This window comes from Tupaia chinensis, unplaced genomic scaffold (assembly GCF_000334495.1).
Source record: "Tupaia chinensis unplaced genomic scaffold, TupChi_1.0 Scaffold144255_1, whole genome shotgun sequence".
Lineage (NCBI taxonomy): Eukaryota > Metazoa > Chordata > Mammalia > Scandentia > Tupaiidae > Tupaia > Tupaia belangeri.
The window spans coordinates 4,758,515-4,772,972 of record NW_006204113.1 but is presented as its reverse complement, the minus strand read 5'-3'; the positions used below and the strand labels follow the sequence as shown (position 1 = coordinate 4,772,972).

At 40.9% G+C, this 14,458-nt stretch overlaps 1 protein-coding gene across 1 annotated transcript in view; it reads right to left on the bottom strand.

Annotated features, from left to right (window-relative positions):
• SORCS3 (sortilin related VPS10 domain containing receptor 3) overlaps nucleotides 1-14,458 on the bottom strand; it is a 589,937-nt gene that overhangs the window by 410,061 nt on the left and 165,418 nt on the right. Inside the window, exon 6 of the mRNA XM_006166440.1 lies at nucleotides 631-730. Within this exon, the coding sequence (XP_006166502.1) occupies nucleotides 631-730 (100 nt within the window). The remainder of the gene's footprint in view (nucleotides 1-630; nucleotides 731-14,458) is intronic.

The following is a 14,458-nucleotide window of genomic DNA, read 5'->3' as shown; positions in this document are numbered from 1 at the left end:
CTCCCAAAACCAATACATTGTACAGTATTTCTTTTCTAAAACTATCCATTGTTCCATGGAATCTAGATTTCCTCCTCACAGTAGGTCACTGTGAAGTCACCATGGTCAAGGTCAGACCTTGAAGAATCTATGAGCTCTCTTTCCTTTCCTTAACAGAAATAGACTCCCTGTGAATACAGAGCTGTCTGCCAATAGACTAGCAAGAGGGAGGCTGCAGACTCAATTCTGGAGTCAAGCAGACCCATGCTCAAACTCTAAATCTGTTACTTAACCACTACCTGGTTCTGGCTAGAAAGTTACTTAATCTCTCTGAGCTTCAGTTTGCTCACCTGTAAAATGGGGATTATTATAGATTCTACCCTACAGATTCAGAGTGATGATGAAGGAGGTAAGATATGTAAAGCAAGTAGCATAGTCCCTGGCTCCAAAGAGCTCCTTCGTAGTTACATAGTTTTACTGGTGGTGTTGCTTTTGTTGCTGTTACTGTGAGGATTACTGTCGAGGTTATTGTTAGAATTAATAGTGTCTATGAAGATCCTGGCATATAAACCAGTATTCCTGATTCCATGGCTACTGGGTTTTTTCTTTAAGCAGTCCTACTACCCGAGACTTACTGATCTTGCCTCTTACCTTCCTTTTGTTGGTGGGATTGACATAGAGGTAACTGAGGACAGTCTTCAAACCCACTTTGTCATTCAGCTTTTCGTAGGTAGTACCATAATCTGTTGACCTGCAGATAAGAGAGAAAAAAGAAAGGGAGAGATTGTTTTACCAAATGGGTGACTGTGTTTAAAGGGGAGCCAGGCTCTTCCCTGACCTGCCCTTTTGTTCCCAAATCACATGAGTGCTTCAAAGTGTTCTCAGAGATAAAAAGCCCCATTAATTTTAGAAGAGCAATTAGACTAATGCATCTGCTTACTACCTAAGCTTGCTCCCCTTTGCTCCTGGCCTTTCCCAGAGACCTACTTTTTTGCCCTTTGTGAAGTTGTGCAGTAAAAGGAGCTGCTGGTGATGGTCAGCCTCCCAGCTCAGCCCTTTAGCTCTGTGTGGTACTATAGGTGGTCACAGGCCTGCCAGAAGGCCTCAGGATGGGAGCTACTGAGTATTATCAGCTCTTGTCACTGGAGTGGCACCAACTTTGCACCATCTCCACTAAGCAAGGGAACCCTCAGAGAGGCAAGAACTGCCCAGAATTTATAGGATCTAATAGCCAAATGAGGCTACAGAAGGCAGAGTTTGATACTTTCCACAGGGGCAATGTCATGTACAGGGTGGAAAGCCAGTGGCATTGAACTGCTTCTAGTGGTTCATCTTTCCACTTATCCAGCTGGCTACCTGCTCCTCCTCTGGGCTAATTACCAGCAGACCAAAGGTATGCTGAAATCACAGGTAAAGGTTCAGAGGACAAAGACAGGTCAACCCATGGATTCCTTCCTTTCCATCTTACCATTCCATGGTGAAGGCAGGGGAGAGAGAGCTCTAAAGTGGGGTTAAAGTAGCCAACCTCCCAGCCACACTTTTCACCTAACCCTGATCCTCTGTCCTACACATACTTCCTTCCCTTTTCAGATCACCAATATCATCAGGTTCTCCTCCTTTGCCATCACCCTCCCTGACGGGACTCACATAACTTCTCCAACTCAGGCTTCATATGGCCAAAGGTCAATTTAGTTTCCCTGTGGTCCACTGATCTTGTCATTCCTGCATTCCACATCAATCTCAGTTCCCAACTCTGGCCCTGAGCCTCCTCTTGATTCTGGCATCCCAATGTCCCCATAAGCCCGTGCTTCTTCTTTGGTTCTTTATCACCTCCTAACTCTAATCTGGTCCTTCCCTGGTCCATAGCTTAGCTTGGGAAGTCTACTAGCAAAACTAGGTTATAATCTTTAAGAGTTATTCCTACCCAGTCTGGCAAATTCCTTGTCCCCAGAGCCAGATTAAATACTCATCCTCGCCTCCTCTCTTTAAGGCTTCAGTGGCCTTCTTCTTAATCCACTCATTTCTCCTTGGCACCAGAAAAAATGTCCCCATCCTTACACACCCAAGGCACATTGTACCTGCCTCTTCTCTCTTTGATAGTGTCATGATTAATTTCTTTATGTTTTGTTTCCTTGACTATAATGTTGATACTTGATACTTTCAAAAGCAAGAAACTTTGCAGATCACAAACTATGGGCATAGTAAAAAGCTCTGTTTCATTCCTAACGCAGCTGTCTGATTGCATGAACATGTGGAAGTAACTTAACCTGCTAAAAGCTCAGATTTCTTATCTGATAAATAGGAATATTTAATCTCACAAGGTACTTGTGAGAATACAAAAATATATGGGAAACCTCCTAACAGGATACAGGTGTTTTAAAATGTTAACCAATAAATAAAAATAAAAAGACATTTTCATTTCTCTTTTCCTCTAAATGTACAGAGCAAAGTCTTATATGTTATGCAAACTGAACACATTTACTAAATAAACAAATGCCAGGATTTTAAATACTTCCCTGACCCTGGGTTCACACGGTCATTGGATATTGCTAACTTTAATAATCATTACCCAAAATGCTAACTTCTTATCTTCTGTTTCCCATCTACCTTAGGTAGAGAAGCTCTAGGAATCATTACTTATCTTTCTCTTTGCTTTTATCTTTTCTCTGACCCAGTCTCCATGTCTTCATGATTCTATCTCCTGCATAACTTAGGCCCCTGGTCCCCTGTCAATCCTCATACCAATGCTGTGCTCAGTTATTATCATCATTTTGGCAATGGTTCCCAAATGGTACATTCTTCCAATCTTCCCCCCATCCTCCATGTTATTACTAGGTTATACTTCAACCACCAAGATTTATTCACCTTATTCCATGGTAGTAATTGTCCACTTCCTAAACGCAGTCAAACCACTTATTCCAAACTTTCTCTTGTAAAATCTGGCTGCAACTTCCCTTACCAGACAAATTTCGAGCACTGTTTACCCTGCCCTTCTCACCAGCTTCACCAGACTTTCCTGACATGCCTGGATGTTCACTGCCCTCCTTCTACATCATTCTCTTTGCCTCAACTATCCATCCTGTTTTTCTTCTTGGTAAACTTCTCTCCAACTTTCAATTATCACAGGAAATTATCACAATTTACTTTATGTTCTCATATTTGTATATACTTTTATTTTAGCATTTCTTCTATTGTTTTGGCTATGATATCTTTATTCTGAGAACTCTTCCTTGACTGTACCTCCCTAGGGAGTCAAGAAAGAATCATTTTTCTTTCTTTCTTTCTTTATAATTGCCAGAGGGCATGTGCACTAAGCAGAGAAAAAACACCTCCAAAGGAGTGTAGTCACGCTGTAATCCCTCCTCCATTTATCCATCCCATCAAGATTGGGGCATGCACACATAAATACCCAGCATGCTTTTTCAAGCTGCTGTGGCCAAGACTTGAACCTCAGTCAGCCATGTAAGTATCTGGCTCCCATTACAGACTCTGGTCTGTGCTATAGGACCAGTCCAAGTATCTTTCTTTTATAATAGTCTCTTTGTCTTGCACCATGCCTGGCACAAAGCAGGTACTGAATGTATTGGGGTTTAAATTGTTTTACTTTGTCTTTATCTGTGACAATTTTTAAAAAATGAGTTTGTTAAACCCTACTCTCAAGTTTTTAACCAGCTACTAATGTCTAATGGTATGTATAGTCATGCCTAAAAAACACACTTGATGTTTTGGATGCTGGTGCAGCTGATTCAGACTAGTATGACCAAGAGCATCATCCGGTGCCAAGGTGGGACCTGCAATTCACTTGCACTAGAATTAGTACTAACTGACCAACCATCCTGAGTAACCAGCCTACCTAGGACAGAGTAGGAGAATGACGATACTTTCTAGAGGCTGCCATCTATATATTTTTTATTAGCCTAAATAGAATATTTTACAGAGTGAATCACTTCTTCATTCTACACTCTTATATACATAAATGCAGCATGGTATAGGGGAAAGAACTTTGAACTTGGAATCTAGAAATCTAGACTCTTGAATTAATTCTGTAGACCTACTAGAGGACAAGCCACTTCTCCAAGCCAGTTCAAGAAAAAAAAAAAATTACTCTGACACTTGTTAAAATGGTAGGGCAGACTTTGTTCAGGATTACTGCAATGTGTACAAACAAAGACTACTACAATGGGGTTTTGCAACAAGAAAGAGAGATAAGACTCAACTTCAAAAATAAGGCCAAGGGAATTTACAGCCAAAAAGCAGGAGACTAATGTCTAATGGTAAGTATAGTCATGGATGGAAGTCAATGGATGGAAAATTACTGAGAGGATAGGATGAGTGTTAAACTGACCCAACAGGATTCTTGCTGAACACAGGCCAGGTGGGTCAGATGGGACAGTAGAAGATAAGAACTCCTATCAGGTATTGAGGCTAGGGAATTCTGGCTATACTGACTTAGCAGGATTCTTGTTAAAGTTGGGCTTTTAAGAATATACCCAAAGCTGGAGGCTCATTTAAAAAGAGCTCTGGGGAGCCAAACAGTGTCACAGTAGTCCTCCCTGAGTATACCTGGCACGAATGTGCCCATGATCCAGGCCTGGCTGAGGTTGAGGGGTGGTTCATGGTGTCAAGACCCTGTTTAGACTGCTGTCTTTCTGTCTCTGTGTCTTTCTTTTTTTTTATTTCTCACTCATTGAAAAAATAAACTTAAAAAAAAAAGCACAGAGGAGACTGACTGGAATTTGGTCAAGGAGAGAACTTTTATCAAGCCCCCATTCCGTAATTAACATGAGAAGTTTAATCCAGATAATCATGATGCCCCTTCCCAGGCTTAAATTTTATCCCACCAACACGGTGCTAAGTTATTCTCCAACAAGAAACTTCTCCTAAGACTATCTATTGCAAACATACTAAAAAACCTAAAGTCTCAGGTCTCTCTGCATGATTGATTCCACAAATAATATCTTGCCAGAATCCAAATAACCCTCATCATGCTTAGTAGCATGCATTGTCTCTCTTTCTGCAAGTTGCACAAGAGATTCACATTGACTTTTCTATTTTCCAAAAGTAGTTACTGAGAGTAGGGACTTCCCAACAAAAAAATATGCTCCATATTTCAGCATCCTCCATGCCTCTGGCCATTTCTGCTCATTCAGTCTGACAGAAATAAACCTCACTCAATGAAAACGCCTTAAGAAGCCAGTGAGCCTGTAGAACCTAAGGTGCCCTCAACTCTATTCTTTCCTGCAGGGATGCTGCATGTTGGCTTGACCAGAGTACTCTGCCTGAGATGAGGGGCAGATGGTGGAGAAGTATTAGCTCCATTGCAAAAGACAGTGGTGCCTACAGATTTGCTCTTATAAGAAAGCAAGCCATCCTTTTCCTTATGACTCTAGACATCTGCCAGTGGGGTCACTTAGAGGAAATAGGTTTGTCTCACCAATTTTTAAGCTAGCCTATCACATCTTGACAGCTTCATAAACTGAAATGTTCAGAACCCTGGAGCCATGACACACATGCACTGAACACCTGCCATGGCCTGGCACGATGCCAGTTATCATTTTGAATTGCTCAGTGCACACAGCTAACCTAGAAGGCAACATGTGAGAGGTGCACAGCCACAGGGCTCTGGCATCTGTGCCTTGGCACAGGTTACTCCAGCCCTATTGCTGCTGTGTGTGTGTGTGTGCGCGTGTATGTGTGCACGTGTATGTATCTCTCTCATTCTTTCTTTCTTTTTTAGTAAACTACTGCCAGCATAGAGAAAAACACAATGAGATGCCAATCACATGATCACTACTAGGTTTAATAAGTGTTTGTGTTTATAAACAACATAATCCAGGACCAGTCGATGGCATAATGGTTTTATCGTTGTACTCCCACATAGTTGACCATGGTTCGAGTTCCAGACACAGGAGCTTAAACTCACACCAGGCGCATGTGCATGCATACCCAAGATCCCAAGAAAAGAATAGAGGAGAAGAAATTAAGGCATGGCTATCCCACCTGGGGGTGATTTCACACTTTCTGTCTCTGTCTCTCTCTGTCTTTCTGGTGAGCACATGTGCCCTACAGCAAAAGTCTCTCTCTAAAAAAAATAAAAATAAAAAAGATAACCCTTCTTGAGAGTTTTCATATGTAAGTAAATGTTATCACACTGGTTTAAGTCCTGTGGCATACTTATTTCACCCAACATTTAGTTTTTGAGATGTATCCATGTTGATACACATTGCCATAATTTGTTCATTTTTTAATGGTTGTATATGATGTTTCAGCTCATGAATAAACCAGTCTATTGATCTTTTCAAACATTGTTAAGTATTTTTGTTTCTTTGAAAATCTCCTATTATAAGGGCCAACCTGTGATGCTGTGGTAACACAACTGAACTCACACAGGATAGGCTCTGGTCTCAAGTCCTAGGATGTCTCTAAGTACTCTAGGCGTGCATGTATATGCCTGTGGTCTGGTCTGGCTGAAACTAGGAACTAATTGTGGCATGAAGACTCTATTGGGGTTGTCTGTCTTTCTATTTCTTTCTCTCTGTCTCTCTTTAAAGAAATGGTTGAATAAACTTTAAAAAAAATCCAATTTCAGGGAATCAGCAGTTAGTGTAATGGCTATGTCACTGAACTCCCATGTAGCCGACCGCGGTTCGAGTCCCGGACCCAGTGGCTTAAAACTCACGCCAGGCGTGCGTGCATGTGTGTCCGAGATCCTGAGAGGAGAATGGAGAAGGGATTGCAGCGTGGCCATCCCCCCTGGGGGGTGATTTCTTGCTTTCTGTCTCTCTGTCTCTCTCTGTCTGTCTGACAAGCGCATGCACCCTATAGCAAAAACCTCTCAAAAAAAAAAATCTAATTTCAAAAAGGTTACCATAATCAATAATACAGTGAACATGCTTATACATGGCTGCTTGTGCATTTTTGAAGGGAAGTTTTCTGGGGAGACATCCTTTTTATGGACCACACACTATGCATAACTGGTTCATTGATTGTCAGCAACATTTTCTCTGAAGAAGCTATGCCTCCAAAGACACACTGCTCCTTGGCTCCTCTTTCCCTCTCCTCCTCTTGCCCCTGAACTTTGAAAAACTTAGGGATTTTTACCCCTTGACTTTCTTACCTGTCTCTCATCTTCTTTTGCCCAGGGACTTGCTCATCTTCTGGCTGGGTCTGCCAGCTACAGATCACTCATGCCACACTCAAATATTGACCAGCATTTCCCTCTTCAACTTCTCAGAAGCATAGAGCTCTATTCTAGGACACTGAGCCCTTCAACTCTTCACTGAGTTCTTGACTCATTCTGATGGGCATTCAGAAGAACTCACTAAGGACTGGTACATTGTGGGAGGACCACCCAGCTTCATCTGCCATGACCCTGGTGGTTCATCCAGGGAAACTCTTTCAATGACAATTTCAGAAGTTGAGGTGTGACTATGGTATGCCTTTTATTTGTCCAACAAGCTCTTACTAATGTGATAAACTTCTTGGGAAAAGACCTTTGACAACAAGCTAGTGGATCATTTGTTTTTACACTCATGAATAAACCTGTCTATTGATCTTTTCAACCACTGTTAAGTATTTTTCAAAAATACTTAACAGAAAAAGAAAAGAAAAACATTCAACCAATTCACCAAGTAGAATGCCAATAGAGCTGAGCTTGACACCCCCACTCCCAATGACATAGTCCTGCCATAGGTGAGAGGGCTCTGGAAGGTACTCTTTCAGTTCTCACAGGGCCACCAGATATTCTAGACTGGGGTAGGCACACTGTTTTACTTAGCCAGCCAGCACCTCCTTCTTGGTTACTACCAGAGCGTCTCTTCTTCCCTTCTCCTCCTCTTGCCCCTGAGCTCTGCAAACTGGGAATCTTTACCCTTTGATTTTGTTATTGTCTCTTATTTTCTTGTCCATGGACTCTCTTTTATGTGACTTAATCTAAAATTTGCAAGCAACTCCAGTTATGATAGTTTCTTTTCCTTTTAGCAATTTTTCTTTTGTGTTGTCTTAACATATATCTATCAATCATGTCATTGACCACGCACCAGGTACTTTGCTTTGCTTCCCCATTCTGGACATTTATGAGTAGCCTTAGCTCAAGTTCTTTCTGTGGTAAAAGGGCCAGATAGTAAATATTTTAGGTTTCCAGATAGTAAATATTTTAGGCTTTGCAGACCTCTGTCACAACTACTCGACTCTGCCCTTGTAGTTTAAAACAAGCCAAACACAATACATAAATGAAAGGGTGTGTTGTAAAAACAGGCAGTATGTGCCACTGCTCTGATTATATCAGTCCTTACCCCCATTCCATCTCCCACACCTTGCTTTTGTCTCTAAAACCACTTCCCAGGAGCTCTGATGACCTAGCTTGCTCCCTGCCTGGTTGCCATCTCAGTCCAAATGCCCACCGTTGCCTGCCATCAAGACCTGTGTAGTCTGCCCACTTAACCTCCCATTTCCAACTCTCCCAGGCAGGAAGTTGTCCAAATTTTCTCCTTTTTCATTCCCAGCTCCAGTACTAATTACACATCCAAGACTTTTCCCACTACTCCAGCCCACACTCTCCTCTGCATTTCTATCAACAGCACCTAAGAGTCTCCTATTTATCTCTGAATATACATATGTGCTTTTGCTCTTTTTGGCAGTAAAACTCCTCAAAAGAAAAATAACAAATGAAAAGATATTTTTAATCTCTGGAAGGAAACAAGGAGATTGGAATAATGAATGACAATCAGACTCAGATCCAGAGCAGGAGTGCATGAGCTCTTTACATCCTTGAACCTCAGCTCAGAAAATAGGGAAGGTTGTTTGTTGTATGGTTCCAATGAAGAGTAGCAAGATACCCAGCCTAGCATCTGATAAAAGCTTGTTACATAAATGCCTATGGCTGTCATTTTTATGAATACCCCAGATTGTACTGTCCTCAAGGTCAATCACCTTGTTTTCTTTTCCTTGATTTATACACCTTATATTTAATAGGGGGTGAAAGGCATGAATGCCCAATAAATCATTGGCCATGCTTTCTAACCATCATCATGAAAGTACAATAGGGCCCACTTATCTAGGAATTCAAAATACAGCATCATGCTTCAAAATGCCAGGCTTTGGGAAGCACCTAGGAGCCATTTCCCTGAGTAAATTCCATTCTGCTGAGATACTCTGAGGATAGCAAACAATCAAAGATCACAGGCAATTAGGGGTTCCAGTGTGTGGTGAACCACAGCCCATTTCAAGGTCAGGGTCAGGAATTTTTCTAAGCACAGCTTGTTCCATACCAATGGCTGCCCAGAGAATCTTTGTGATGGAAAACCATTGATGTTCTCCTCTGGCCTGTTTCACTTCTCATCTTAGGGCCAGTGCCCAAAGCCACATTCATTTGTATCTGCAATGGCAAAAGCCCAGGCTGACCACATATAACCAACCAGATAATTAATTTCAGGCCTCAGGCCAAGAGTAAGTATTTGATTTAAGTATCTTTGCTCTCCAAGCAGGTAATGGTCCCACCCTCTGCTTTAGAAAAAAACAGGAAGGCTGATGCCATACCAGAGGCTCACAAAGCACTTAGGATCCCCTCTCATGACTGTACCCTTCAGCTGCATTATCCAATCTCACAATGAGACACATGATGATACAGGATAATTAATTCATCTCTATTCCCTCCAGCTCTGGCTACTTGAATGAGAGCCACTGCAGGATTCTAAATGCAGAAAACTGGAGGTTAGCTCACTCTGAAGATCAGAACTGAAGAATTTATGATGTAGCTCTGATAAAATGTAGACCCAATCACATCCCCATCCCAGCACACATTTCATAAAAGGCAGAGGCCAAGGTGTATGGGGTTGGACAAACACGTAGATCCTTTATCTTTCTTGCTCTGTGTGAGTACATTTGTTCTCATTGAAATACCTCAGTTTATACGAAGGGGTTGGTTGTTGGGTTGTTATTTAGGATTCAAAATATCAAGAGACCCCAAGCTGTCTTTATAAGTAAGGGAAGAAGTCCTCCAGAGACAAAGAAGAACAAAACCAAGCCCCAAAGTCAGAGTGACATCCTATAATTCACTGCAGTTTTGTCCATATGAACATAATGGAATAATAATGGTCAAGAGAAAGCTAAATCAAATATAGTATTTTACACACATACACTCATACATACATATACCATAGGCAGCATTGAAGAATAAAGTAGGCAGTCAGCCTCCATAGTGCAGCAGTTAAGCCCTGTGCAGAGGAAGCCAGACCCCACATGACTGACAGTGGTTCAAATTCTGGCACTAGCAGCTTAAAAAATATGCCAGGTGCATGTGAATGTGTGCCTAAAATCATGACAGGACAGATAAATGGAGAAAAATGGATGGCAGCATGATCAGATCCCATTGAATGGGTTGTGCTTTCTCTGTCTCTGTCTCTTTTAAGAGCTCATGCCCTCTAGCAATAGAAAAAAAGTGAAGAAAGAAAAGAAAGATAGATACGGAGATTATTGACAGAAAAGTCTCTAAGATAAAATACTAAATGTAAACGTCTACTGAATAATATATACTAAACACACATATATACAGTAAATTCAGACTCCACAAAAACAATACATTTACATTAAGTTTATAAGTGTGAACACAAATGCATATTTAAAAATCTAAAAGAAAATATAAATAACTGATAATAAAAGTTAACTCTGGGGAGGGAACTGAGGTGAGGTGGGATAACTATAGGGGCTTGAGTTAATTTGTAATATTAAAATATTTTAAAGCAAAACATACCCATGCCTCACTCTTGCAGTTAAAAGTTATAGCAATAAAGTAATTGTTACTGAGCAGTAACAATGCAGATCAGTATATTAACACATCTGTAAGGATGTGTTATAGTATTTTCATAAAAAATGTAAAAAAATTTTAAAAATTAAAAAACCAAACCAAACCAAAACAGGGCAAGCCATGGTATGGTGGTCGACAGGGCTACATCCCACATGACTGACTGCAGGATTTGAGTCCTGGACCTAGCCAGCTGGAGAAACAAACTGGGCATGTGTGTGAGCGTGCCTAGAATCCAGAAGTGGAGAAAAATGGAGAAGGGATTGTGGGGTGACCATTCTTTATGGGGGTGGGGCGAGGTCCTTTCTCACTTCCTCTCCCTTTTTTCTTTCTTTCTCTCTGGTGAGTGCACCTGTCCCCAGGCAAAATTAAAAAGTAAATAAAAGGCAGATCAACATAATCATAAAAGGATTCGTTTCAGAGTCGAGTAGATTTGGTTTCAAATTCAGCCTGTGAAATCTCAGAGTAATTACGTAAGTCTCAAATTTCATATCTGCTCAATGGGAATATATAACTATAGGGGCTTGAGTTAATTTGTAATATTAAAATATTTTAAAGCAAAACATACCCATGCCTCACTCTTGCAGTTAAAAGTTATAGCAATAAAGTAATTGTTACTGAGCAGTAACAATGCAGATCAGTATATTAACACATCTGTAAGGATGTGTTATAGTATTTTCATAAAAAATGTAAAAAAATTTTAAAAATTAAAAAACCAAACCAAACCAAAACAGGGCAAGCCATGGTATGGTGGTCGACAGGGCTACATCCCACATGACTGACTGCAGGATTTGAGTCCTGGACCTAGCCAGCTGGAGAAACAAACTGGGCATGTGTGTGAGCGTGCCTAGAATCCAGAAGTGGAGAAAAATGGAGAAGGGATTGTGGGGTGACCATTCTTTATGGGGGTGGGGCGAGGTCCTTTCTCACTTCCTCTCCCTTTTTTCTTTCTTTCTCTCTGGTGAGTGCACCTGTCCCCAGGCAAAATTAAAAAGTAAATAAAAGGCAGATCAACATAATCATAAAAGGATTCGTTTCAGAGTCGAGTAGATTTGGTTTCAAATTCAGCCTGTGAAATCTCAGAGTAATTACGTAAGTCTCAAATTTCATATCTGCTCAATGGGAATATAAATAATGCCTTCATAAGATTTTAGTGAAGTTTTACATAACCTTAATAACAGGGAGCTCACTTTACTGTCAGTTGTTGGAAGACCCTGTGATAGACCAATAGTCTCACTGGAAGAGAAACTGACCTGCACATTTCTGGGCAAACAGCAGCTGTGTCATGGTTCCATAACCACCAGCAGATGGGCCGGTGCCATCTCATCCCACCATGTAAGCAGTAAGCTACACAGCACAGGGGAAGACGGAGGCACTGCTACACATAATCGAAGATAGCCTCCGGCAGGTGGCCAACACTTACAAATTAAAGTCTAGGGAAAACAGACTCAACTTTTTCCACTAAGTTTTCCTGGGGAAAATAATAATGAGGCCCACACTAGAAGGTTCCAGACAGCTCCAGCAAGGCATTTCTGTCTGGGGAGTCGATGTTTACCATTCCCTTTAAAATTACAGCTGGTTGGGGCCCCATGACATGTGTGCAGTTTGTACACATCCAGAAATCTCCAGGATAAAATGTGCAGCCACCAAAGGGAGGAATGTAAACCAATGAGTAGCCTCAGACCATTTCTCCACTCTCAAGAACCTCAATTCTGTGTGCCGTTTATCTTTAACTCTTTTCCCTGTCAGTGACAGGCATACAGTGCCTTGCACACAAAAGGTAATCAATCAATGCTTTCATTAATTATTTTATCAGTTAATGCAAAACTCTCTCTTCCTTTTTTTTTGGAGAGGTTTTCGCTATAGGCCATGTGTGCTCACCAGAAAGACAGAGAGACAGAGAGACAGAAAGCGAGAAATCACCTTTCAAGAGGGAAGGCCACACCGCAATCCCTTCTCCTCCATTCTCCTCTTGGGATCTTGGGCACACACGCACATGCGCCCAGTGTGAGTTTAAGCCACTGGGTCTGGGACTCAAACTGCGGTTGACTACATGGGAGTCCAGTGACATAGCCATTACGCTAACTGCTGGTCCCAGCAAAACTCTCTCTTCTGGGAGCAGTCAGCCTAAGTTGCTATGCTCCTTCATGAAGCCTCTCATCTCTCCTCCTCTGGACTCCTAGCACTCACCTGTGTCCCTCTCAGAGATCACTGTATCTGCTCTCTGGGGACATACATCTCCCTTTTTCTGCTGCTGTTTCATGCCATTATTTAACTTTTCATGCATGAGGCTTCCTTCTCCAGACAGAATAAGTTTTCTGAGGTCAAGGAACTACCTTGGATGTCTCTTTGAACCCCTAAAGCAGGCCGAATAATGTCATGCAGAGTAGATACTCAAAGTGAGAAAATACATTCCATGGACAGAAATAGTCACAATCAGACAGAGTCCCTTCTGACTGCAAAATGTTCTGTGGTGAGAGACTAACCACGAAGCAGGTGTTCCTTCATGACGGTCAGTTATCCAGAGGAGAAAGAAGACTAAAGTCTCCCAACACCTACCACCTTCCAACCCAGGCTGCAAGAAGAAATTCTCAGATACCAAAGCATGAATTGCAGTTCCCTTTTTTGAGGATCTAATACCACAATCACCCCATCTCTTTGTGGGTCCAGAAACCTGAAGTTTCTTTTATTTCTTCTTTTCAAAGAACTACTGAGCAATAGCTCTGCTCCCTGCACTCTGCAGTTGCACATTATTTAAAAAGTTGCACAGTTGTCCCCTGTATTCTATGTTCCAAATACTCCTGATGGTAGACCAGTGCTGTCTAGCATGAAAAACAATTCCAATTTTTTTTTAAGCTTTCTTTTGGAACACTAAGCAACACAAAGCAAGTAATTGAAAGTTGAGTTTATTCTCAAGTCATAGAGTATTCCTAAACCATCTCTGTGGCCCCTAGAAAAATATCCCTTCCAAGAGCTGAGACAGCACTCACCTGAGCCCAGGTGACATCATCTGGCTCAGCAGATTGGTCCCCATAGTCTTAGATAAAAAGAGTTCACACCATAGGGTTTTTTTAAAAAGATAAAAGTACTGAAGATTTATGGTAGAAATATCTTACAATATATAAAAGAATAAAGGTAACACAGATATCAACTACACCCACACTATATAGAAAAAAATCAGTCAACATTTTGTTTTTTCTCTAATCTGTGTGTTTTGTGTTGACAAAATTTAAAGTAATTTTTTGTAAGCAGTATAGGTAGTGCTCTTTACGAACTATTGCAAGCATTTCTCCATGTTGTTAAATATTTTTCAAAATATCACTTTAAAAGCTTTACAACATTCCAGTTTATGAATATATCATAATTTACCTTAACTATCTTCTTTGGCCAGTTGGTCAGTTTCTGGACAAGTTCATACATTAAATAACTTTAATGTGTATTGTTTTACATAAATCCTTGCATGTGTCTTTATTTGTCTCTTTGGAATAGATTCATGTAAGTCCAATTACTAGTTCAAAGGGGAAAAATTATCATTAAGTTTATTATAAATTGCCCTACAGAAATACTCTGGTCAATCTGCATTTATGCTAATGTATAAAAGTGCCAGTTTTACTGCATACTTGCCAATCTATTATTTTTTCTTTTTTTTGAGAGAGAGAGAGTTTTGCTATAGGGTGC